The 26,207-nt window shown below is 25.4% G+C and overlaps 2 protein-coding genes across 4 annotated transcripts in view; one reads left to right on the top strand and one right to left on the bottom strand.

Annotated features, from left to right (window-relative positions):
• Nucleotides 1-2,282: 2,282 nt before the first annotated feature.
• Nucleotides 2,283-24,713, bottom strand: LOC107456288 (isocitrate dehydrogenase [NADP] cytoplasmic). Of its 2 annotated transcripts, none has more exons than XM_043039420.2 (12): nt 24,550-24,713; nt 17,335-17,374; nt 16,653-16,759; nt 16,337-16,423; nt 15,293-15,453; nt 13,546-13,692; nt 12,695-12,762; nt 11,658-11,726; nt 10,941-11,092; nt 6,982-7,122; nt 5,311-5,473; nt 2,283-2,534 (listed from the first exon to the last, which is right to left on the bottom strand). In XM_043039420.2, the coding sequence occupies exons 2-12, from the start codon at nt 17,340-17,342 to the stop codon at nt 2,453-2,455; spliced, it is 1,185 nt and encodes a 394-aa protein (XP_042895354.1). In that variant the 5' UTR covers nt 17,343-17,374; nt 24,550-24,713; the 3' UTR covers nt 2,283-2,452. The 2 variants fall into 2 exon arrangements, with proteins under 2 accessions (XP_042895354.1, XP_015929606.1); XM_016074120.3 differs by lacking the exon at nt 24,550-24,713 and adding an exon at nt 17,995-18,252.
• LOC107456289 (transcription initiation factor TFIID subunit 8) overlaps nt 18,480-26,207 on the top strand; it is a 90,610-nt gene continuing 82,882 nt past the window's right edge. The window contains exon 1 of one of the 2 annotated variants that reach the window (XM_043039424.2): nt 18,480-18,804. In XM_043039424.2, coding sequence (XP_042895358.1) covers nt 18,666-18,804 — 139 coding nt within the window. In that variant the 5' untranslated portion in view covers nt 18,480-18,665. Of the gene's footprint in view, nt 18,805-21,903; nt 21,936-26,207 lie in introns of those variants that run through there. The other variant, XM_071178735.1, reaches the window with a different exon arrangement.

Here is a 26,207-nt window from a genome sequence, read left to right as displayed (position 1 = left end):
AACTACAATGTAGGGCATTTGATAAGAAATACTGTTGAGACATTTCAAACACATAAAGCTCATATTCAGTTAAAACCCTAATAAACATGATCTGTGTTCACCTGGAAAGAAGTACTTTCTTTTATTTGTTGTTGCAAAATCTCAATTACTGCATGGCTTTCATTCAAAGCAAGGTTTTTACAAAACCCTAAAGTGTACTTAAGTGTGCAACCTTTATTGGAAAAAGAGCTGCAACAAAAATAAATAATTAAATAACTTCAAGAAACTGCAATGAATTATTTTTTAAAACTAAATTAAAAGTTTTCAACTTTCTCTGTGAAAAAATTAATTCCATTAAATTTTTTGTGGCATGAAAATTACTAAAGTTTTCTACTACAATTGTTTTGCTCTTATGTCTGGATTTAAAAAAAAGATCTTAAAAAAATAATTATAATTTATGAGTCAAAAGATATTTAAACCTTGAATCAGCACACCTACATTTTGATGTTATAGTCGTATTTTATTATTTTTTAAATATTATTTGGAAAATAGCAATGCTTCATTGAAAAGCAGGGGGCCGCATAATCCCCTCCCCAAGCATTAGGTTATGCAGCCTTAGTGTATTACATTCATTTTTTAAAACCCTTTAACTTAGAAGAAAATGTGACTTTTAATTATGCTATTGTACAATAAAACATTAAAAAAAATAATAAAACTAAATATTTTATTAAAAATTATGTAAATAATATAATTATGAAATAATTGAAAATGTGTATTATAGTTTCCTTTGAAAGAACAGGTTTATTTTTTAAAAATAAAAAAAATTTACAGTTTGTTCAGCTTAAATATATTAGAATCAAAGACTATTAGCAATTTTGATTAACATAGTCAACAATGGATTTCTTGAATTTTAGCAATTTTTGAAAAGTAAAAATGTTTTATTACTTGGTTATTTGTGTGTTAAGAAATATCTTGAAGAAGTTAAAAATAAAATTGTGTGAACTAAATTTAGACAAAATTAAAACTTTTTGCCAAATTTAAGAAATGTATTCTTATACACTGATTGATTTTCGATTTTTACAATAGGTATGTCTTAATTTTTCTGTAATAGGTTTATTTAATTTAGATTAAGTTATTGCACCAAATATTTGAGTCAATTTGATAAAATTGAAAATTAAAAAAATTTTCTTAAAAAATATTTGAATTACTACTTATAAAAATTTTAGCTTCGGTTTGATTGCTTCTTGCCCATAAAACTTGAAACAGCAGAGCACTTTAAAATTTTTTGTCTGTCATAAGATGTTTTGATTTAAAATAATTGCTTTAATTAAAAGTAACTCTTAAATATATTTTAGGCAAAACATATTTTATATTATATTTTGTAATATTTTAAATGAATAATAAAACAGATTCTGAAAAAAAAATACACTTTAATAATAAATAGGTAAGAGAGGGAGTAAATATGTAAAGACAAACAATGTAAAAATTAAATTATAAATAAAGTAAATACATAAAATCACATTGTTTTTCCCCCCCCATTAAATCTGATTTGATTCCATAATTTTGATCATTTAAACAGCATAAATTGTTAAGCACTTCAACTTATGTTTTAACAGTTTAAGCTTTATTTAATAAATAAAACATTTTATAGGTGTAGAAGTAAGTTTGTAACAAATGATAAAAAATGTTTATGAGGTTTTCCTAGACAGAGCAGCTTTATTTTATTGCTAGAACTATCAGATAAATTTTACAGTTATGTTAAAGGTTATTACATCAAGAACAAATAAATGAAATAAAAAGTTAGGAATAATTTAAAAATATATTATATTAAATTTTTTTAATTGAATTAGTAACAAATGAATCTATGAAGACAATTACTAGAATTTCAATTATTTTTAAATCATAAAAATGCTATTTAGAAACCAAGTTACCAAAAATTTTTATAATAGTTAAAAAATACCATTTTCGTAATGATATCATTTTTATTATAAACAAAACTAAACTTTTTTTCACTGTATGAAAGGAAATAAGAATACAAAAATATTCTCATACATAAGTTTTTATCAATTTTTATAAGACATGCTTTAATTTTTTCTGTATTAATTATTTGTTTATTTACATATACCAAATAACCAGTAACAATCTGAACAAAGAATTTTTCTTGTTTAGTTTTTTAAGCTATATTTTGATTAAAAAAAAAGCTTAAATTATAAAGTAAATCCAAATATTTTTTACGTTGAACATACTTTCTACTTGATTTAATAATATTTTTGAGAGCGTGGTAAAGAATAAAAGACAGACAATAATCAAAAATATACTTTAATAATAATAAATATATAAGAAAAAGAGATTAAATGTGTATAGCAAAACAGTGTAGAAAAAAACTACAAATAAAGCCAGTACATAAAATTATATTAGCTTTTTTCCCTTTAAATCTTATTTGATTCTATAGCTTTGATCGATCAAGGGCTAGTCAATTTCCCATTTCTTTCTTCAAGTTTTCAGCTAACTTATCCAAAAATTCAAAAGTGTTGAGATAATCAGCTCTAGTGACACTATAAAAAGAAAAGGAGTATTAAATAATTACTTATCCATGGGTTAATAATAGTTTATTAGTTTTTAAATAAATAAGAGGAGCATTTATAAAAGTGTAAAATTCTTATTAAAAAAGTACATTGATATTTCATAGAAAAATAGTTTTTAATTGCTAAAATACATTAATATTTTTTATTAATTTCTACAGTACATTTAGACTGTAAAAGGTAATTTCAGAAATTATAGAAAGGAATATAAACATTTTAATAAAATAACATAGAATGCCAAAATGTCTAAAGTGATTTAACTTTATAAAGCTTTTTTCATAGATGTGCTACACAAGAGTGAAACAAGCAATTTCCATCTCTTTTTCTAACACTAAGCTATGGTAAGAAATAAATTTAAAACAGCAGCCATAACTTAATATTATATTAAATTTAACACTTATCTCAAATTAAATATTTGACCTGACTCAGTAATTAAAGTTACATAGCATAATTTTACAACTGATACACAGTGGAAACAAATTCAGAACATTTTTCTTGTGATAGCAATACAAACAAAAGGAGAAAGTATACATTTCAGGAAAAACTGAAAATAAAAAATGTTTTTTAGATGAAAATATGAGTTTCTTATACATTAAGGCTGAAAGTAGCTTGTAATTTAATTATTTTTGTGAACCATGCACCATTTTCTGCCAAGTCCACACTTTAGCTAGGCTACTTAATGTACTTTAACGGCACACAATAATAAGTTGCAGGCTAAAGATAGGTGTTCTCATGGATAGTAATGGTAACTTTTCAACTTGCAACCATTTTTTTTTATCTTGATGACATACCTTTCCTAAGGTTTGAACATCTAGCTTTCAGGTGCGTTAAGAAATGAGATATTTACTAAAAGATTGGTAACTTTTCTTCTGTAAAAACAGAACATGATGTATCATTTTGATTCTGAAATATGAATCAAATCTCATTTTATATAGAATCACATTTTCATCTAAAGGACAGTAGAAACATTCAAATTTGTTGTATATTATTATATTTTTCTTAATGCATTTGTCATTGTCCCCCACCTTCAGACTAGCAGACATATTGCAGGACTTAACCAAAGTCTGTTTCATTTTATCATCCATAAATGTAAATTTAGGTGACAGAGCAATGTAAATTGAAAATATAGTAAATTTCAAGTACATCCACTGTACTAGCAAAATAAGTGGTGGTTGGTGCATTGATCAAGTACTGTCATTAATCTCTTTCTATTTTTTTAAAATCACTCCTCCCTGTATTTTAAAACTTCTGCATACAATTACGAAATTAAGTTTATAAGAGTGATATAATATTTAGTTAAAGAAATTAATTTCTTAAAATTATTCTATTTTTTTTAATGTTACTTCAAAGTTATAGAACAAAATTGTTTCTGAATACTGTTAGAACTAATCAATTATGCTAATCTTAACTAATAATAATAAAATATTAACATTTTGACATGAAAATATCACAAAATATGTGCAAAATTAAGTTTTGCAATAAAAATATTTTTCAAATTAACCACTATTTTCTCTAATTACAGAATCTTTTTGTGTCATGGCCTTTGAATCTAATTATTCAATGGCAATGGTACAAAAGTCCCCATTCTTTCCGCATAAAAGTTTTGAGACAATCCAAACATTTGCGCTGTTTATCAGGGGATCTTGTTTTTTCATATTATATATATATATATCTTAGAGCGTTATCTTAGCTCATACAGTTTAGATCCCCTAAAAATAAAAGTCTAGTAATTTAAGACGAAATGCAAAAGATCATCTTTCTATTATAATAAAATAAACTTTTTCAGTGGGACAACTCCTAGACATAAAAGTTGTCCAATCATCCTTCGCTCTACTTTAATATTCAATATAATTCTAAACAACTGCTGTGTATTACACTACAGCCAATTTAATTTTAGAGGTAGAAGATATGTAATCCTAAACAAATAAAAAGGAAAATTAAAAGATACAACAATTTTTTTTAATTGTAACAGTATTTAGAAGTCAATATAAAATCTCAAACTTTTGTCAAAAGCATGTTTAATTTGAGGGTTTATGTAGTATTTGTTTTGTGCACAAACATTATAAAAAAGGAAAATTGAAAATTTGGTGTTCCAACTTTTTGAATTTATTCTGCTTTTTTATAGGAAATTATGGTAAGTTAGATACAGTTAGAAGTTTTAAAAACTAAACTTAAATAGTCATATTAAATTCTTTTATTTGTTTAAAAACTATTTGCATTATATTTTTGAAGTTTTAAGTAATTTTTTTAATAAACATTTAAAATACGGTTTAATGTCTTGGTTTTTTTTTAAGTATTCACCTAAAAGTGATCTTGCTCCACAGAACCTAAAATAATGACTTTAACCTAAATAATGACTAAAATAATGACTTTAACCTAAATAATGATGCCCAGCAATACTTCCCAAAATGGAAAAGAAAATCCTACAGGTTTAATTATTTAACATTAATCTTCGATGTTTTCAAACTTAAAGTTGCAGGCTTATTTGTATTAAAATTTTTTTTTCTTCTAAAATACTTGATGGGAAAAATAATGCATAGCAGGGAAATTTCAACATAATTTTGTCTCCGAACAAAACACTTGGGCTAAGAAAAAAAAAAGTCTGCAACAATAATAAAGTCAGGAAAAATATCTGGAACAATAATTCAAAATAAAAGACCAGAAAAATGCTATGACGGAAAGAATATATATATTACAAATAAAATATTAAATATTGGCTATGTAAAATAACTAAGTTAAAATGGCATACCCTTTCATTCCTTTTATACAAATAGCAAGATCCTTGGTCATGAATCCAGCTTCAATAGTTTCCACGCAGACTTTTTCTAAAGTTTTAGAAAAATTAGATAATTTCAAATTTGCATCAAGTTTTGCACGATGAGCCAAACCTCTTGTCCAGGCGAAAATTGACGCTAAAAAGGGTAAAAAAAATAAATATATATAAGACATAATTATCAACAATAATGGGTTTTATATACTATTTTGAATGTTAGTGCAGAAGAATCATTCATAATCCATTATTACATATTCAAATTACAAAACAGTTGAATTATCCAGAATTCAAAAGAAGAAAGAAAAAAAAACAGATGTGACAAATGACATTCAGAAAGATTTGTTATCACTTGAAACACTGCTGTTGTAAATATTAGGAAAATAAAGGCGACAGCTATTTTAAAGAGTATTTAATATGAACTTAGAAATGAAAAGAAAAGAACGACTAGAAAAAATAAACTCAAATATACAAGAAATAGAAGTTGCCAGATTACAAAAGTGCAACTCTACAGGAAGAAATAAAAATAGCGTGAGGCTCGCTGATAGCATGCTCGATTTATAACAATTGCATTTAATGATCACTTTTTCCATACATTTTAATTCATATCCAGATAATTTTGACACAGTAATCTAAGAGCAAAACTCCTACATTCTGCCAACTGTTATTTCCTCATGACAAATTTTAAAATCATTACTATTTATGTTTCCTGAAAAATTACATCAAGTAGATTATAACTAATTTTTCTTATTGAAAAATTTTTGTAAGACGTGTAATTGGGTTAACATTTAATCAGTGATATTGGCATCACAAATCTCTCACATTTTAAATTTTTTTTTGCCACACTTACCATGATTCATAGTCACACGGTTTAGTAACCTCACACTGAAGCAATAAATGTTTTCACAAATGATGCAAAGTAAACCAAATCAGACCAGTTTACCATGTTTTTGATTTAAGATTAGGCATTCTAAAATATTACTGTATAATAAGGCATGAAAAATAAACATCAATAAATTTTTTTTTATTATCTCTTTCTTATTACATCACAATATAAGGAGAAATTAGCAAAGTAAAGCCTAAGCAAAATATTATATTGCACAACTGACACATTATCAGAGGAGGAGTCAGACATAAACCCTTAAAATTTTGAAGTTTCTTCCAAAAATATAAATTACTTACAACTTACATGCCATTTTCAAAAGAAACGAAGACTGTGACAAAGTTAAGATGTAGAGGAATCAGTTCCTTCTATTTATAGAAAATTCTCAACATCAGAATTATATGATATTTCATTATACTTATGTGCGGTGCACATAAGCAGCATGCCTGATGAAATAAAATTTGATTTGCGTTTGAAGTATTATTTAAAAAAAAATTTAATTCGGAATATCTAAATATTTTTACATTTCATTTATAAACATTGGGAAATTTATAACATAAACCCATAATTTCCAAATTAAAAAAAGTTGTATATAAATATTAACAGTCAAAATAACTTAATTTATATTTTGTTTCAGCTTTACATTGGCAACATTATTAAAATTAAGAAATGAACTGAAAATGCAAATTAAAGTACATCAGAAAATACTGTTCTTAGAGTTTATGTGTAACATTAAAAAAAAGAAAACTAGACAGAAATGAATTTACCAATAGGATTAGTTGAAGTTTCTTGACCTTTTTGATGCATTCGATAGTGTCTAGTAACAGTTCCATGAGCTGCTTCTGCTTCAACTGTTTTACCGTCAGGGCAAATTAATACGCTTGTCATCAAACCCAAAGATCCATAGCCTAAATAATTATAAAAGAAGTATAACTTAAAACTAAAATGTTGATGAACTCTAATAACCATACAAAGTTTACAAACACCTAGGTTTAGCATAGAAAATATAACAATATTTACAAAATCATTAACAACATCATTAAGATGCATTAACTTAATGATTGAAATTTTAAAACCTTACTTATTACCAGATTATAATTGAACATTTGAAAATTTTTAATAAATTATATTCAAAACATAGTTTTGAGTTAGAATTAATAATTTTTTTTTAATATTATGCAAGAAAAATATTTTGCCAATTCTTTAAGTAACATCATAACTGCAGCATCTTATTAATTGCACAGTGAAAATAGCTAATAAGATGCTGCAGAATCATTTTATTGTGCTTTATTAAATAAGTCTTTATAATAAAAATATAAAAGATAAAATAGTTATGACTGTTAAAAAATTTTTTCAAACATAAGAACAAAAGGCTTTAGACTTTATATTGCTGCTAAACAATACAAACATTTTATTATTTTTAAGGAATTATGCTTTATTAAATAAGCCTTTATAATAAAAGAAATAAAAAAAATAGTTATAATTTTTAAAACAATTTTCAAACATAAGAGCAAGGTTTTAGACTTTATATTGTTGCCAAGCATTAAATTTTTTTTAAGGAATTATGATTAAAAAAATTTTTTTTTACTGGGATAATACTTTTAGATTCTGTGGGAATGTTTTTTTATGTCTTAACGTTCTAGAATGAATTAAATTTTTGTGTTGATGTGATGATAAAGTGTTTAAAATTTTCAAAATCAATTAGCTTAAGTATTAAAAATTTGTATTCAATAAATAATTGTGTGCAGTAAAAGCTGTTTTATTTATTTATTTTTAAAAATGAAGAATTATTTCATTAATTTAAAAAGAAAACATTTTTCATTTCAAATATTAAAGAAAAAATAATAATGCAATAACCAAATTGGATTTTATCCTTAAAATATGTTTCTTAATATAATTTTATTAGGTGGTCCAACTTGCTCAATGAGGTGGATCCTTTATCCTTAGCTTAAAGGTTGTTAATTCAGTGTTCAAGTTTTTTTTCTTATAAAGTAGAATTTTTTTTTATTAGAACATTTAAAAAAAAAATGTAGAATGATGAAAAGTATGCAATTTGTCCAGCAGAGAATAATTAAACTATATGCATAAATTTTTAATGAGATGAAAATTGAAGTTGAAAAGTGGACCAGCTACATACCTAAAGACAAAATTCTCTAATAAGTTTGAGTGAACATAAAAAAATACAGTGTTATTTATTTAATAATTATTGGAATATCTAGAAAAAGCTTACAGGAAACAATTATTGATGTTCTCAGTCTAAGATCTTCAACTTCTTTAGAGGGTTTATTATACTATTTAGATATATGTGGTTTCTTAATAGGGATATCCTGCTGCACTTTCAATTTAATTTTTTGTCAGACATAGCTACTAGCACTGTTTAACAACATAACCTATAGAATGTAATATTGTAATATTTTAACTTCAGTTTGATGCAGCATTTATGCATTTTGCTCTTTTGTAAATTACACGTTTAACTCTTGAGACCTTCAAATATAGAAATGTAAGACAACTAAACTTGATTTTTATTTAATGTTTGACTACAAAATTTATACTTTAAAGTAATAAATATGTTTCCTTAAAGTAATGAATATGCTTTCTTCACAGTTTCTTAAACCACTTAAAAAAGGGTATTCTTTTTTTTCTCTTCTTTTTATGAGACAAGAAAACTATTTTATCACCTTCTTCAGTTTTAAAGGATGTTTGAATCGATTTTCTATNCAAATTAACATATTGGATAATAAAGATATTCAGTATAACATTAAAAAATTTTTTTTATGCACTTGTATCTTGTATCAAGTTTGTATTTATACAACATAACTTGCAAGTTCCTTATAAATATTAGTTATATATGTTCCTTATATGTCAAATATGCATAGTAATAAACTTTTAATTTTCTTAAGTATCCAAAAGAAAAAGAAAAAAAAATTTAAATATAAATATTTAAACAATTTTTGTGCAAAATTTTTCTGCACATGCATTTGAATATAAATTTCTGAGATTTTAAATCTGTTATTTTACCTTAATTTTAATTAAAAAATATTTTAAAACCTGCTGATTACCTACAGTATAATTAAATTTCAATATAATGCATGGCAACTGTTGGTACTTTTGAAGTTTATATATTTTCTTGGCAAACTTCAGTTTTTGACATTTTTGAGGGGGTTTTTGACGGTTTAAACCAGTATTATACCCTTGTCATGTCAAAAACCACTTTTTGACGTCAAAAACCCAACCCTGCCTTAAAGTAATGAATATGTTTTCTTCACAGTTTCTTAAACCACTTCAAAATGGGTATTCTTTTTTCTCTCTTCTTTTTATGAGACAAGAAAACTATTTTATCACCTTCTTCAGTTTTAAAGGATGTTTGAATCGATTTTCTATATTTCATTTCCTGACTATGGCCCTGGTCACATCCTATAAATGGACTTACCTTCCACTATCTATTATATCTTTAAGCATTTAACCTCAGTGCATTAATGAATATTTAATAAAATATCCTCCAAAAAATAGTAGAAAGGACAAACAAGAAAAAAGTTCTATATAGTAAGTTGTAAGTGTAGTTTAACATTCTTGTTATTAACCAATCACAACTGAGAATAACTTTAATTAAAAAAGAATTGACTACATAATTTAAAGTAATGAACTAGATACAATTGCCAATTAGTCTTATCTTTTTTCAGACATGCATTGTAAAGATCCACTTAATTGTAAATGATAACAATAATCATTGTTTTTAAAAACTGTCAAGATACCAATCTTTTCATAAACTGATAAATACTGATAGAATACAAAACAATAGAGAGAATCACTCATGCAGAAAAAAAGTCTAACCACAGAAGAAATTTTTATTATCTGAAGAGCACAATGAACTTAAGTCTTTTTTTTCCTTCCCTTTAATATTTATTACCTAATATCTTCAAATTTACGAAATTATAAACTTCTTTAAATACCCACTAGATATGTTTCATGAAAATAATTAGTACAATTATTCCAGAAATATGTTCTAAAGTAAATGTAAAAATTAGATTCATACAAAAATTATAAATATGATGCTCAAACAGCATATTATAAGTGATAAGTTTATCACTGATAGAAATGATTGAAACACTGTTTAGAAAATGCAACACTAAATTAAATAAAATTTTTTTCTTCATCAAACTGAGTTTATAAAATATCTTTAATAAAAAGCCTACATTTACAGCTTTTAAAGTGTCAATAAATCATTATAAAAAAGTAATAATAAAATTATTAAAAATGAAAACTATAACGATAATAAAAATTATAATGATAATAAAAACTATAATAAAACTTATAATAATAATAAAAGATATAATAAAATTATGATAAAAATATGATAATCAAACTCTAATTCATGGTGTATTAATAACTAGTACACAAAATTTGCAGTATTTTATACAAAATTAGAATCTCTCTAGCAGCACTTACAATACTTAAAATCTGAGGTAATATATTGAACTTTTCTTTTTATTAGAAAACTACAATTTTAAAAGTAAAATGTGGTTAAATTATGTTCAAGACACATTTATGAAATGAAATATTTTCAAAATTTTTATATATATTCAGTTACAAATTTAAAAGAATTTTTTCATTAAATTTGAAATATTTAAAAAAAAATTACTGTTATTTAATTCATTTTTAAACCTTAGTGTTTGCTCAATACCTTAACTAATTTTATGTGAATAAAAAAAGAAGTACTAATGACAACCTTGAGCAACAGAATCTGATTGGACATCTCCATCATAGTTTTTGCAAGCCCACACAAAACCTCCTTCAGATTTTAATGCTTGAGCAACCATATCATCAATAAGTCTGTGTTCATACCAAATACCTTGAGCTTCAAACTTTGACTTGTATTCTCTGCATAAAGAATACATCAGGGTTAGGAATATGGCTTAATTCAATATCTAATTTAAACTGCTTCAATACTTAAGAAATTGGTTTTTATTTTACAGTAGTCAATAAAGTTTTTATGCATAGCTTAACTTTTTCCATTACAGTGCCTACACAAATTTGTACAGAATGTTCAATTCAATGCATTGTTTCCATTAAAAAACATAGAAAGAAGCCTGCTTGATAAGTAAAAAAGTAGCCACATACAAAAAAGAAAAAAATAATGGCAAGGCTATGGGATTTTTTAATTTTTGATAATAGATACTATGTAAAATTATCTATTTGTTAAAATATGAAATATATGTTTTCAGTTAATAATCACTTAGTTAAAAAAAAAAAAATTCTAATTTCAAAAGCCCTGTTGTGGGAAATTTTTTTAAAATTACACAGTTAATAAAAAGATACTTGTTTATAACAATTAGTAACATCATCTGTTCGACTAATGCTTGAATTTTAAATTATTTTATAAAATGATTTTATATGAAGTATTTTAAGGTAAAAAATTGGAAATTAAGTCAAAAATAACTCATACTTATCATAAATTTCTTGAAATATATCTTTAAAGCGACCATCATATTTCTTCAGTATAGTGTTCTTTGTACTAAACAAAAACAAGAAATTTTTTTATATACATACATATATTTACAGTATGTATAAATATATATATACAGTTTACTCTGGATTATCTGTGGGCGGACAATCTGCATTGTAGATCATTTGCACTTTGAGGTTATTTATTTATTTATTATAATTTATTTTTTTTGTAATAATAAACAACATAGCATTTAGAATAGAAACTAAATACATTGACAGAGATGGAACTATTTTAAGAGTTTTGAGAACTACATACCAGCAAACATTCATGTTCATAGACAGGTGTTTTTTTGGTCTTGCCTTCATATGATGAATGGGAATCAATTATCTTCTTATTTTTAATCAATCACTTCAATTAATTCTTATCAATTACTTCTCCAATTACTTCTTATGATAAGTTTCATATTTAGTAAACATTTAACACCTTTTTGAATTCTTGTTAGATCGAAAATTGATAAACAACAATTAAGGGTGGTCCCTACCTAATACTTATGACCTTGAAGGAAAAAGAATGAAGCAGGTCTTTGAATAATTTATGGTTGCTATGCATGATTTCAGGATTGCAGTCAGTTGCTTATTTTTAGTTTTTTTACAGATGAAAGTTTCTAAAAATCCTGCAGGCACAGTAACTTTTTATAAGAACTTATTCGTATGCTTTGGATATTGTTTTGTGCAGTCTTTTATCACTAGTGTATGAAGTAGGGAGTTAAAAATCCGCTTGAGCCTGTTATGGCTTTTTCATACAGAAATAAAAATATATATATATAAAAGAAAATGTGAAAAAAACTGCTAATAGATTGTAAAACTTATTTATATTAATGTGGGTCCTTTCTAAGTACTTTGCAGATTATCTGCAAATTCCATTAATCACGCTTCATGAACCACTCAATTCTGTAGACAATCACGAGTTTACTATATGCATAGATTCTAAAAGGTTTACAAGCTTAAATTTTATAAAAGGAAAAATTGTATTACCTTAAATATAGAGGATAATTAGCTTGTAAAGCATATTGGAAAGAGCTGTGGGCAAAATCTGTAATTGACTGAAAAAATAATTAAAATTTAGAATTAATGACATTAGAAATTATTTTTTTAAAAATATTAGTAGTATAGTGTCCAAAAAAATAATTTTTTTACACAAAGTTTTAATTTTAGTCACAATTTTCATTCAATGTCCTATTATGAATGACAAATATAAGATAAAAATATAAAATTTCTCAATAATTTATATGTTCAAAGAACAATTGTGAAATACAATTCAATCTTGATTTCTTGCTTGTCAAGAAACAAGAAAAAAATTAGAAATAAAAAGTTTTCATGTAAACAAGTTAATAAAAAGAAGAAAAAAAATGGAAGAAAAGATAAGGAATTTCAAGGACATGATAAGATTTTTTAAGATTAAAATGTATTAGATTTCATAACATTTTCATTGCAAAACAGATATTTAAATGAGATAGGATAACATTAAAATAAAATAATATTACACATTTTCACTGCAAAACAGATATTTAAATGAGATAGGATAAGATTAAAGTAAAATAATAATACACTTCAAAAATAAGAATAACAATAATTTATTAGTAATTTAGCACTTTTCAATGACTTACATTTTATGTAAATAATTTGTCACAAAATTTTATGAAACAGTCAGCTTAACAGAAGGAAAACCTATTTTATTATTCTTAATGATGACTAACAATCTAATTATTTTATGCATATTTATTTTGAAGTAAAAATAACCATTTATTTAGAAAGTAAAAAAATATTGATAAGCATTATCAAACTGGATTATACAATCATCAGAACTTTGAGTAGCAATATTTTACCTTATCAGTGTTATACATGGAGAGAGAAACTCCACCCCCATCTTTAAAGTCAAAAACTGTATACTGAAGAGGAGTAGATCCATCCGCAGGTGTGTACTTTATTTCAAGCTTTCCTGGACCAGGTACAACAAAATCAGTAGCCCGATACTGAGGAAAGTAAATTAAAACTACTTATTTTAGCGAATTACCATCAAATTAAATCAGTGTTGCACAAATTTTTTGATTTAGATGGTATTTTTAACAAATCCTTGAATACTCTTATTACTTTAAGGTAAAGCAACCATGCTATTTCAGATTAGAATGTTAAAACTTTATGAGACTTATCTCAAATTGTTTGTATTTCAACTTCTTTTATTTTGCAATACAATTTTTTTTGTGTTACTTATAATAAAATATGCATATACAGTTGTTTAGCATTAATTATAACTTCAATAAATAATAAATAGTTAACACCAATTAACATTTAAAAGAAATAATTTAATATTTACATAACAATTGATTTTTAGAACTTCATTTAGATAAATTGGAAATACAGAAAGAAATTCGAAGCATCACTACACAGCGTAAGATATCGAGTGTGTCTGCCATAAGCTGAATGTTCATGGCTCTCACGTCTGGACAAGTTATAGTTAAAGTTTACTTCGAAAGATGGGAGCTAGGCTCGACCACTGCAGTGGTTTAACTTATTAAGAGATTAAAGAGTGTATTAATAAGCAAAGCTATAGAAAATTTAACAAATATCGAAAAATTAAACAAATAGTAGTAATAAAACAAATACAATTTCTTCAACATGCATTTAAATGTCAAAAGGTTTTCTAATCTTCTACCAATGACCAAACAGGGTTGCCACTCAAATCTGGAAAAAAAATTCCCTGTGTTTTCTCAGTGCATATTATACACAACATATTAAGGAGAATGAATTACTGTACTCCTGTATGAGCTATATTGAGCTAACTATACTAGTTTTAATTGATGGAAACACTTAGAGTAAAAAAGGAACAGCTGAACATACTTAAATAATGCTATAGTAAATTAAATAGTTCAGTATAGCTAAAATATCATCTTTATATACTCCCCATTTTTTAAAAGTGGAAAATAAGGAACAAAATTCCCTGTAATTCTCCAGTTTCTAAAGAAAAACTCCAAATTTCCTGCATTTTCCCTGTTATTTTAGGTGATTTTTAAATTAAAGGAAAAAGGAAAGGTAAAAAGGAAACAGTTTAAATTGAACAACTTTTTTTGAGTTATAATCCTCATATAACTATTTTTATGATAAATGTTGGCTATTAGCGAGTGAAAAATGCATAAATTATTTTTGTCATACCAGCAATTACATTTTAGGATCTATTTATTTATTTGATTATTATTGATATTATCATTGATCTAATATTTGACAAATTTCATCAAATACATAAATTCTCTGTAATTTTTAATGAGGTAAATATAGACGCTCTTATTTGAGGTATAAATATTTTGTAAAGATTGCCTGCCATTTTAATCTTTACTAATTATGTTCCTGTCCATAAGTTTTAAATAATATTTTTGCACACCCTTTAAGGGAAATTCTAAGTAAAAACAAAAAAAATTATCTTATCCACATATTATATTATTTAAAAGAAATTTAGCATTTATTTACAAAGGAAAAACATGAAACTTTTTAACTCCATGATAATCATGAACATGAAAAATAATAGAAAATAATCATGATAATCATGAACATGAAAAATAATAGAAAAATAAATATTACTTGGTCGCCATATGCATGACGTCCAATAATAATTGGTTTTGTCCAACCAGTCACTAAACGAGGAATGTTTTTACAAATAATGGCTTCCCTGAACACAGTACCACCCAAAATATTTCTTATAGTGCCATTAGGAGATTTCCACATCTGCTTTAATCCAAATTCTGAAATGAAATTTATAAAAATTATTCAAAGTACACAACAATAATGAAATAATAAATAAAAATGTGCGAATTCTTTTTCATTATTATGATAAGCATTACTGATGCATAACATGTATATTAAACTACTAACTAGCGGCAGAATTTGGTACATTGATAATCTGTGAAACTATCAGATATTTAACAAAACATTTTTGAGCAATTTTTATGAAAAGCTGGAAATAATTTTTTGGCTTGAATTATTATTGTTGCACTAATTTGTCTTAGCGTTGACACTAAAATAATACAATTTTCCTACTATTTCCATAAGGTTACAAAACTTGATTCAAACCCTATAATTTAAAAACCACCATAAAATTCATTTTTATTATCATTTCATTGCTAAAATTTCTTAGCTCAGATTTGTTTAGTGCCATAGAAGTTATTATCATTATTGTCAAAAAAAATGTATTGTCTAAATCATAAAATTTAATAATAAACATGTTGTATAAATTAAATTTTTTATAATTACATTAGTTATTTATTACAAAATAAAGTGATGTATTAATCTTTTTATTTAGGGTATCATGAACAATTTAAGAAAAATATTGGTTAATTTGAAATTTAAGAATCTAAAGAAAAAGGATATTATCTTTCGTATAATAGAGAAAATAAACATTTTAATATATGAGGAGAAAAAACAGATGAATTTATATTGCACTATAAAATTTTTTTTTAAGAAACAAGTTTTTAATTTCATAATTTAAATTTACTATTGTATTTTTACTATGATGTGAAAAATAGGAATTGTTCGAACAAAATATGGCAATCTCATTTTAATAAATATAACTAAATAATAACAATCCATTGCTCTAAAAAAGAATTTTAAGCAGGCAGGAGTACTTACCAGTAACACGATTTTCATCAGGAGTAATGGTTGCACATTTAACACCAACATTGTATTTCTTGATAGCATTTGCACAATCAACAGTAACTATTTGCATGGAAAGAATTACATCAATTGAAAAAAAAAAAAAAATAGAACTTCACAAAATAAATTGAAAATTAATACTGATTTACATAAAATAAATAATTAACATAGTTAAGTAAAGCTGTTGGAATTTATAATACATATTTATTTAAAGATGCATTGATAAAAATTGTCTATAATAATAAATTTATAAATCAAAAACCTATTATGTTATAAGTATTGTCTTAATTACCTTGATCATTAGTTGCATCCCGATTTTGTACACTTAAATCAAAGAAGTGAAGTTCAATATCTAGAAAAGGTAGAATAAGTTTTTCTTTGATCAGGTCCCAAATAATCCTGCAGATGAAATGATATTTATTAAAAAAATTGATATAAAAAAACAATCCTATTATAGAATTCTTGTTTAATATTTAACTCAAACTGCATCACAAAATGAACAGATGAAGAGTTATTTATTCACCAGTATGAGAAGAAATCCTTTTTTTAAAAAGATATTTTAAAATGCGATAAAGATGTGACATATCTGATTTTTGGGAGATTTCCCTATCGGTAATCACCAATGAACTAAACACTTTTTGAAAAAATATATTTTTTACAAAATGTCATTGGTTTCTAAAAAGTATGTTGTTTGCATGGTGTTAGGTACAAGTTATAACTATAGGTTTGGTCCTCAATTGTACTTTTTTTCTTTAGTTTCTAGGGTGCTACTATCCGGAAACCTCAAAATCTTGGAGATTATTTCGACACAGGTACTGATACAGTAATTTTCCAACTACTTATATAGTGACAATAAACAAAAATCTATCACCAAAGTACTAAAATATTAAAGTTGCACAAAAAAATCAAAGAAAAATAGAAAAGCAGTTTTAAATAAAAAAGTATAATAAGCAAAAACTAAATATACAAATTACCTTGTCATCTCGTCTCCTTGAATTTCAACTACAGGTCCACCTAAAATCAATAATCAAATTGTTTCAATATTAATGGTAATCAAAAATAGTTATCAATATAGACTGAAAACAATCATACTACAAAAATATACAACACACAACTTGTTATAAAAAAACTTTATTTTTATTTTGCAGAAATTATTCATAACTGACAATCTGAAGAAAATGTTTAGCATAAATTTATAATTGTTACAGGGGCTATAATTATGATACAACTTTTTTGTTTTGTTTTTTGAATAATCTAGTTTATAAACTGTCTGAAAAGCAGGAATTATTTCTACTCTGATATACAAATATTTTTATTTCTACTTAGATTAAAAGCCTTTAAAAGCTGTAAAAGTATCCTCATAAATATACTATTTATAGAATTCAAAAGTTATCCTCGAAAGAAATATAGCATAAAAACCGATAATAAATTACAGTTATTCTAAGTCGATATTTATGGAAGATACACCTTTGATCGCAATTATATAATTCATAATTATGTTTAAAGAACTCAAAAACACTTAAATATTTCGTAATTTATATAGATCTGAAATCGGGTAGCGGCGGATTAAAATTATTCAGTTGTGATACATTAAAAATTTAATTATAAATTGGATTGTAAAAATTTTAACTTACACTGTATTTTAGACATGGTTTAAGGAAAAAAATTTCCGGTTAATAGATGAGAATGGAGAAGTTTTTAGTCGTCTTTCACTTCCTTTAGTTTACGCAACTTATAATTGAACTCTGTACACCTCAGACGACAAGAAAAGATGACAGGAAAGTAACGATGAAAATTTAAGTTATCTATTTTTTCACCTGATTGCAAAATAAAACAAAAAAACGAAACTAGTCCAGCCCCTTTGAACAGCCAATTAAAAACAGGAAACCCTCAGGATAAATAGAAAAGCGAAAACTACAGTTACATGATGACCGGCTAAAGTTCAAAATGTTCTTGGAGATTTCTTGATATCAAAATTGAATTGAAATATAAAATGAAAATAAGACATTTAGGATTTAATGCAAGCATTCGACCAATTTCAAACTGCATAAGCTGTAAAATATAACTAATGAAGAATATGGCATCTCGTCACTGCAACTTTAATGGTTAACATCAATTAAAGAAACAAGCAACAGGAAGCGTTGCAATAACAAATAATCATAATAAACATTGATCTATTTATGAATCGTTTTTCTTACGAATGTTATCCTTACTTTTTTTTTCTTCAGTTATTTATTTAAAGTTTGGTATTCTTTGAGTTTTTTTAAATCTATAATCCTTTAAATCGTATATGTGAACAATTAACATGTCTAGCTCAGATGTTTTAGCTTGTACAGTTCGTAGAAAAATTTTGTTTGCAGCAGTGAGTGCAGCTTGTTATGAAGTTGGATTTAGCTCAGCAGAGAAATCTGCTTTAGAAACTCTCACAGAAATGTTTCAAAGCTGTAAGTTGATTCACTAATATGTAGTATTTTCTTTTTTTTCCCCAAATTTTCCTGACTATCTAAATACACCAAATACCAACCAAACTACATATTTTATGAGAAACCTGGAACTACAGAATGTGGCTAATTCTACATGAATTCTCTATTCCCCATTCTATTTAACTGTGTATTTTAATAGTTTCTGTAGATAAATTTGATAAAAAAGCATTAATAAATTTAATGTATCTAGCCTTTGATAAATTTGCAACTGAAGTTTATTTCTACTAATAGATCGAAATGAAATAGTAGAATAAAGATCTGTAAATATTTATGTGATCTCAATGAGAGATTATAGTTAATTTTCCTATCAATTGTCCATAATGGGGTCATGAAGGTTTAGTATACACCCATTATTACGAGATTAATGGCAAATTGCGGTAAGCTTTGCGCACTTGTGTCTTTTTTTCTAATACAGCTGTTACTCAGTGATCTGAATTTGAGTGCGGGTAAATGTATCCAAATCCCAAATACAGTGATCACCAATAATAAAATCAATGGTCCCGCAGTGTACTGATCGTAAAGACTCGCTTCCCAGCAGATCACTGGCTGCGGTCAGTGTGCGGGTGGATCACCACTATGGTCAGTCTGCATAGGGACCAAAGGTGTGTGGTATTAGTCCTCATTAAAACTGTTCTACCGTAAAGTGCTTGACTTCGGGTGCAGGTTGTTGGGCTATCAAAGCGGGGGTGCCATCCCCTCTGCAGAGGGTGAAAATTGTGATAACTTGTCTTCGGATCATCCTCAGGGATGCTTCCCAGACCGTCGCCAATAGCCCATTGTGCAGCTCTAGCGCGGCGTAAATTAACTACAACAATAAAATCGATGAGTTATGAGATCGGCCACTTTTTAAAATCAAATATGCAGGAACGAACCAAATCATGCTAGTATCATCCTTTTATGAGACCATGATTGCCGTTTTGCAAAATCAAATTTTTTTTGGGTGGATGTTTAAAAAGTTAAATTGTGGTTTTTCTTTTTATTTTCTTAAATTTTGATAAAAGTTTATTAATTAATAAAAGTTATGTGGTAAGTTAAATCAATCTTAAATAAATGTCGGAAAAGCACTTGATATTTGAAAATGAACTTTGAAGTAAAGATAAGAAAATATTAAAAGTTACTAAAACCCTTAAACTTTACTGAATCTTAAATTTTGCTGATCAAGCAAATGTGCTTCTATTTTAATACCCTTCTGTAAGTTTTTTAAAAAAAGGTAGCTCTTGTTTAATTAAAATGTCCAATGTAGTTTCAGTAAGAATGAATTGTAAATGAAGTAATCAAATCAATATAGCCTTTAGTATAATTATAAAGTTTAACTTCGAAATTTGTATTTTCCAAGTATAGATATTCTTGTTTATAAAATCAAATGTTTTCAAAACAGAAGTTATTTCAATTCATTGCATTAATTATTAACTCAAAATTTGTAGTTTTTCATATTTTTAAAGCAAATTTTGTTTGAAAGGATATTTAAAACTTGGAGATTTATTTTATTATATTAATCCCCAGATTATTTCTTAGTCTTCTAACTATGTACAAAGTGCAATAAAATGTAGTACTTGTACAATAAAATATAGTATAGTACCTTAAGTGCAATCAGTGGTCTATTTAGGTTTTTCTGAGAGGTACCTATTTTGCGAAAATTTAGACATAATTTGTGAAAAATTAAAAATTATGTTAAAAAATCAACATAAAAATATGGATTTATTGTTTCTTACGGGATACAAAAGTAAAATTTTAAGAAAAAGTATTTTGTGAAACTAACGTTTTTCCTAAAGTTGAATTTGTGAAGGTACCGCTAAACGGTAGTAAATTTGGCCTGGACAGACCCCTGACAATGTATATACATTAAGTACAAAAGAAATAAATTAAAACCAATCCTAATGTGTAGGGATTGTAAATTATTTTCCTGTAATCTCCTATTCTGTTCACATGTGTTCATCAATTCATTCCGCTCTTCTTGCTTGCATTGATAAATACAGGACTTTGATTTTTACTCTACCAATAGAAGTGTCTAATGTAAGAATGAAACAAATCAAGACAAGAGTTTCGTATTTGTATCTGTGCCAAAATGGTTGATAAGGTTATTGTTATATCGTGACCTAAAAAAACCGCAGATCAAGGCAAACTCTGAGAGTGACATTCATAAAAAATTCTATACTTAAATTCTTTAAGCATCTATACATTTCTTTAATTTTATTGCAAGCACAAAAACCAGATAGTGGTGTCTTGGTGATTTCACTTGGTGTGAACAGGCACAAATATGGAGATATTTTTCAAACCAGAAACTTACAGGAATGCAGGTTATACAAATTTTGCCAGAAATATCTAAACTTCACTAATAGAGGATAATGATGTGATCATATTGAACCACTTTTGTAAGTAAAACATCGCTGAATTTTTAAAAAAAAAATTTTTAGCATATCATTTCAGGTGAAAGTAAGAATTTAAAAAAATTTCATTCATATCAAAGGGCCAATTTCAAAATTTAATGGACATTTAAAATTGCTCATATAGACTTAAAGATATTACTGATAGATGAAGTGTATGCTGAAAACCATTTAGATAATTTCATTGAATAGTGAAATGGAAAAATTAGCTAAAGAATATTGTAGATCTACTGTAGAAGATATTTTTTGGGTTGGCACCATATTTTTATTTTTAGAGAATAGCTTATTTTAAATCAAGCCATAACAATACTTTTATGCTAAAAATTATTTATGTTTTAAACATACATATGAGGTAAAAGAGAAATATATTGAAACTTCCTTTAAATTAAATAATGATTTTCTGTATTTATCAAGCAATTAGTATTGGCAATAATTAAAAACTTCTATCATAGGACATAGCAAAACACATTCAGAAATGTAAGAATTCAAATGATATTTGTTAAACAATAGCAATTTTTCTTTCTTCCTAACTTTTTTTTTGTATTAAAATCATTTTTGTGAAAAAGTATTGATGTTTTTCCTACTTCTTAAAATAAATGCAAGTAAAAAGGCAATTATACTTGGATTTCTAAGTGCAAATATTATAGTTCCATTCTTTTCTTTTTCTTACTTTTAGGTAGATGTTAGAAATTAAGCTTTTATGTGAAGGTGTATGTTTATGTTATCCTAATTTTCTATTTAGATTTTTTCCACTAAGATTTCTATGTATATATGTAATCCAATTTATCCACCACTTTTTTCAAATTTTTTTCAAGCGATATTTAATATTTTAATGACATTTTTTAGAGCATATTTCATTTAAAAAAAAGTGGAAAAAGCCATTCACAAAATTTGTCCGGTGCATACATTTTTCTTTGTGAGTATTTTAGGCAAAACATGCCATTAAATGATTAAAATAAAATGTTTTAATGAGAAATATTGCTACGGGCACAAGAGTTTACGAATTGAGAAAATAACCTCATTAAATAGCTATATCAAATTTGCCAAGAAAATTATGCTTAGTTGCATGTATAATTTGAACACTGTGAATATAAAAAATAAATAATTTGAACATTAATAATAAATTTAAAAAAACTTTTGACGGAAAGAAAAGGATCCAATGATAATTATTACTCTGAGTTTTAAAAGAAATATCTATGCAAGTGAGGTATTGCTTTCTATTTATTTTCTTACGCTAAAGCTCGAAACCAAGTCGACTGAGTAAATAGAGAATTTTTAAGAGTTATAAAAGTTTAGTAGTTGCATGCAACTACGTATGCATAAATACGTAGTTGTATGTATAAATACGTAGTTGCATGCAACTACGTATGCATATCTAGATATGCTATCTAGATAGGTTATGCATTGATTCTTATGCACTTTTTCAAACTGAATTCAATATAATCAAAATTAACTGGATAATCAGAGTTTAGTAGAGATGAAGGGTTTATATATTTAAATTAAAATTTTTAACTTACATCTTTTTATTCACTCATACAATTCAAAATTATTGGTTCTAACGACTTAATTTTGATTTTATTTGATGTATTGTTAAAAAAAAAACATAGCAAATTATGTCTGTACAGCAATGTCAGATCCAGTTGTGTAAATAGGGTGAAGTACCAAAACTGTACTTTTTGTACTCAAAAGCTTTTATGATGTTTGAACTATTAATGCTACAAACTTTGCTTTAGTTTGATTCGATATAGTGTAGCAAAGTAAGATAGTAAACAATACTTCACTTTCTTAGATTGCATAGATAAATGTAAGAACAGAACTGTACATTTTCCCCATCAAACAATTATAACTACTTCATTAGTTCTATCAATTTGAAATTGCTTTAGTTTGATTCAGTGTAAAGAATACATTGGGATTAGGATTAGAGTAATAGCAATAAAAATACATTTTCTAAATAGCAATATTAAAGTCTATCCCTCTTTTACTCCCTCTTCTTCCAACCGTATAAAATAACAATTTAAGATTGAATATAAAGTTCCTCAACACCTTTAGGCAATGTTCATATTGTATACTTACAATGATAAAATTTTTATCTTTTTATCATAAAACTCACAATTTTTTTAATATCTACTTCACTGTTAAATTTTGTTTTGTTACATTTGAATTGCAATAATTTTTTTTTAAAAAGGTTATCATCAATTGATAGATTAACTGCCCTCGAAAAATAGCTACTAACTAATATTATAACCTAGTAATAGTATTTAAATGTTGTTTAGTTGGATTCCAATTGCAACAATTGAAAGAAAAAGAAATGTTTTTGAGATACATGACCTACATGGAATTGCATAAAATTATTTTGTTTAATTATTTATAAAATATCTTAAATTTTTTATTCTCTGAATGAGTATTTGGGGTTTAAGGAAATATTCTTTCTAACATGTGTTAATATGCATCTATACTATGGGCATAGAAATAATTACACATCTACTAATTACATGTGTGTTACAGTGAATATAATTATTGTTTAGTTTATAGGTTATTTATTCTTTTTTTTTTTTAAAGAATAGATAGTTTGCAGTGTAGTAATATGGATCATTTGCTTGAATGAAAGTTTTTTTAAAGCTTATTTTTACTTAGAATTTTTTTCTTCAAATTTTATATTCATTTTTAAAAACACTCATTAATAATAGAAAAATTCAACCAATTTTTCCTTTTATATAAATTCTAGTTTAACCTCTATGTTACTTTTGCTTCTAACAAAGTTTGGTAAGCAGTTTATAAGGAGAAGATTTTAAAGCCTGTATCAAAATATTCTTTTATATTATAACAACTATAGGCTTTGCACTCTCATGAGTATGCTGACTTTCTTATTTTTGTATAGCTATGCTATACTTAATTATGTACTTAGTTGATTGTAAAGTATGACATTTTATAAATCTTTTTGTTTTATTTGTTTTTACTTGTCAATCCAAAACAATCCAATCCAAATCACAATTATATCATTCTCTGCAATTTATTTTAAAACTGTTTTACAAAACTTTGTTATAAATATGATTGTTTAAAAATTAAATAAATTTTGAAACATTTTTTGTAGGCATAGTTTTCAACATAGTTTTTTTTCTTTTGGAGGCATAGATTTTTTTAGCATGTTTTAATTTTTACTTTTACATATTCAATATAGGTCACAAATCTATTTATTTTTTATAATTGAATAACGAGCAACCTGTTTTGTATTTTTTTAAATTAATAAAAAGCAGATTAACTAAATTAATGGATAAATTTTAATATAAAATATATAGTAAGAAAAAAAAAATTATTTCATTACCTTTGTATCAAAAGCACTTTTCAAAGCACATTTTGCAGATTATGTTAACTTCTATTTCCTTTTATTTATTTATATTTACAACGTATATTCCATATTTTGTAAAGCACTGGGTCAAATTGAACCAAACGTAAGCCCACCAGATCCATGTTTACGTTTCAATGCCTTCTCCATAGAGAAGTTTTCAGTGCTCTATTTATTATATTGCAGCTGGAGCCATCTATATTTCATTTATGAGTTTACTTTCTCTAAATATCATACTCACATTCATGCAAAAACTATTTTTTTTAAGCAAGGCTTTTTATCATAAATTTATTACCTAGTTGAAAATTTTGTTTCAATTTTATGTTTTTCAGATTTTGTTTTTAAGAAATAAGTTGTCTCTGCTACTTTCAACTGATAAATTATTTATCTTAATTTTCGTTTTATCATTCAGAGTTCTGAATTTGGCAATTAGTTAGTAAATATATGTGAAAATTGTTGTAAAATGCACTAATTTTCTGAGTAAAATAACTCAAAATCTCTATCTATAGTCATTTTGTTATCGTTTACCTGCTCTCTAAATTTAAACTGACTAAATTTATATGGTTGGTTAAACTGGGTGAATTTATATGTTCCAGTCTGGTCAAGTGTTTGATTTCCCTTCTATTTAGTATCTTTAACTTAAATAAATCACCATCAAAATATTTATAATCAACAATAGCTGCCTCCTGTTTTCCGGTATAAGATACTGAATATGTTGTTTAAAAGTTAGAGCGCCATTGAGGGGGGGAAATAGGCAGAATGAGAGTAGCGTTATTTAAAAATTTTATCTATTTCTTTTAATTTCTCTATGTATTATTTTAAAATTTAAGAAGTTTAATTTATTGTTTTGATGATCTATAACAAAAGCTTGTGAGTTTTGAAGCTTTACGTCCAAAATGTATTCTAATATTATAGTGCTGCCATCTAGTTACTTCATTTAAAATTTACCCAGAAAATTTCCTGTTACTTTTCATATTTTTTTTCTCATTATTAATGAAAAACTTTTTCTAATAATTCTAATAATTTTTTTATGTCATAATTCAAATACTAGTAACTCTTATATGTATTCTAAATATTGCTTTAAATTCGTTATTATTTTCAACATTCAATTTGAGAAAAAATCAAAGAAACGATGATGGTGCCATCTAGTGAAGTCATTTCAAATTTAAGTTTGCAGGATTAAATATTTTGTGAACTTGAACTCAATATTATTTTAAATATATCCGGAATAATATTTAAACAAGCCATTATATCAGAAATTTTAATATATAAGGTAAAGTTTATATATNGTGTGTGTGTGTGTGTGTTAAAAATATGGAGAAAGCATGGAAAATAATATAATAAAGATTAATGAAAAGAGGAGAAGAAAATTTTTTAAAATAAAACATTTGTAAAAATATTAAAAAAAGAAAAAAAAATTATATTTTTAAAAATATTTTTAATAATATTTCCTTTTAATTAAGAAAAATTATTGAAATAAAATATTTGTGAAAATATTTAAAAAAAGAAAAAAAAATTAATATTTTTAAAAATATTTTTAATATTTTATTTTAGTTAGGAAAAATTATTGAAATAAAATATTTGTGAAAATATTTAAAAAAGAAAAAAAAAATTGATATTTTTTAATAATATTTTAT

This window comes from Parasteatoda tepidariorum, chromosome 3, assembly GCF_043381705.1.
Source record: "Parasteatoda tepidariorum isolate YZ-2023 chromosome 3, CAS_Ptep_4.0, whole genome shotgun sequence".
NCBI classification, from domain to species: domain Eukaryota; kingdom Metazoa; phylum Arthropoda; class Arachnida; order Araneae; family Theridiidae; genus Parasteatoda; species Parasteatoda tepidariorum.
Note: the sequence above shows the minus strand (reverse complement) of the source record. Positions and strands in the feature narration are given on the sequence as shown.

What these genes read in the sequence shown, in the direction of transcription:
- LOC107456288 (XM_016074120.3), bottom strand. An exon ending in TGATGAAAATCGTGTTACTG is followed by an intron (nt 15,454 to 16,336) that starts GTAAGTACTCCT and finishes ATTTCATTTCAG; the next exon opens with AATTTGGATTAAAGCAGATG. An exon ending in TGTATAAAAGGAATGAAAGG is followed by an intron (nt 2,535 to 5,310) that starts GTATGCCATTTT and finishes TTCTTTTTATAG; the next exon opens with TGTCACTAGAGCTGATTATC.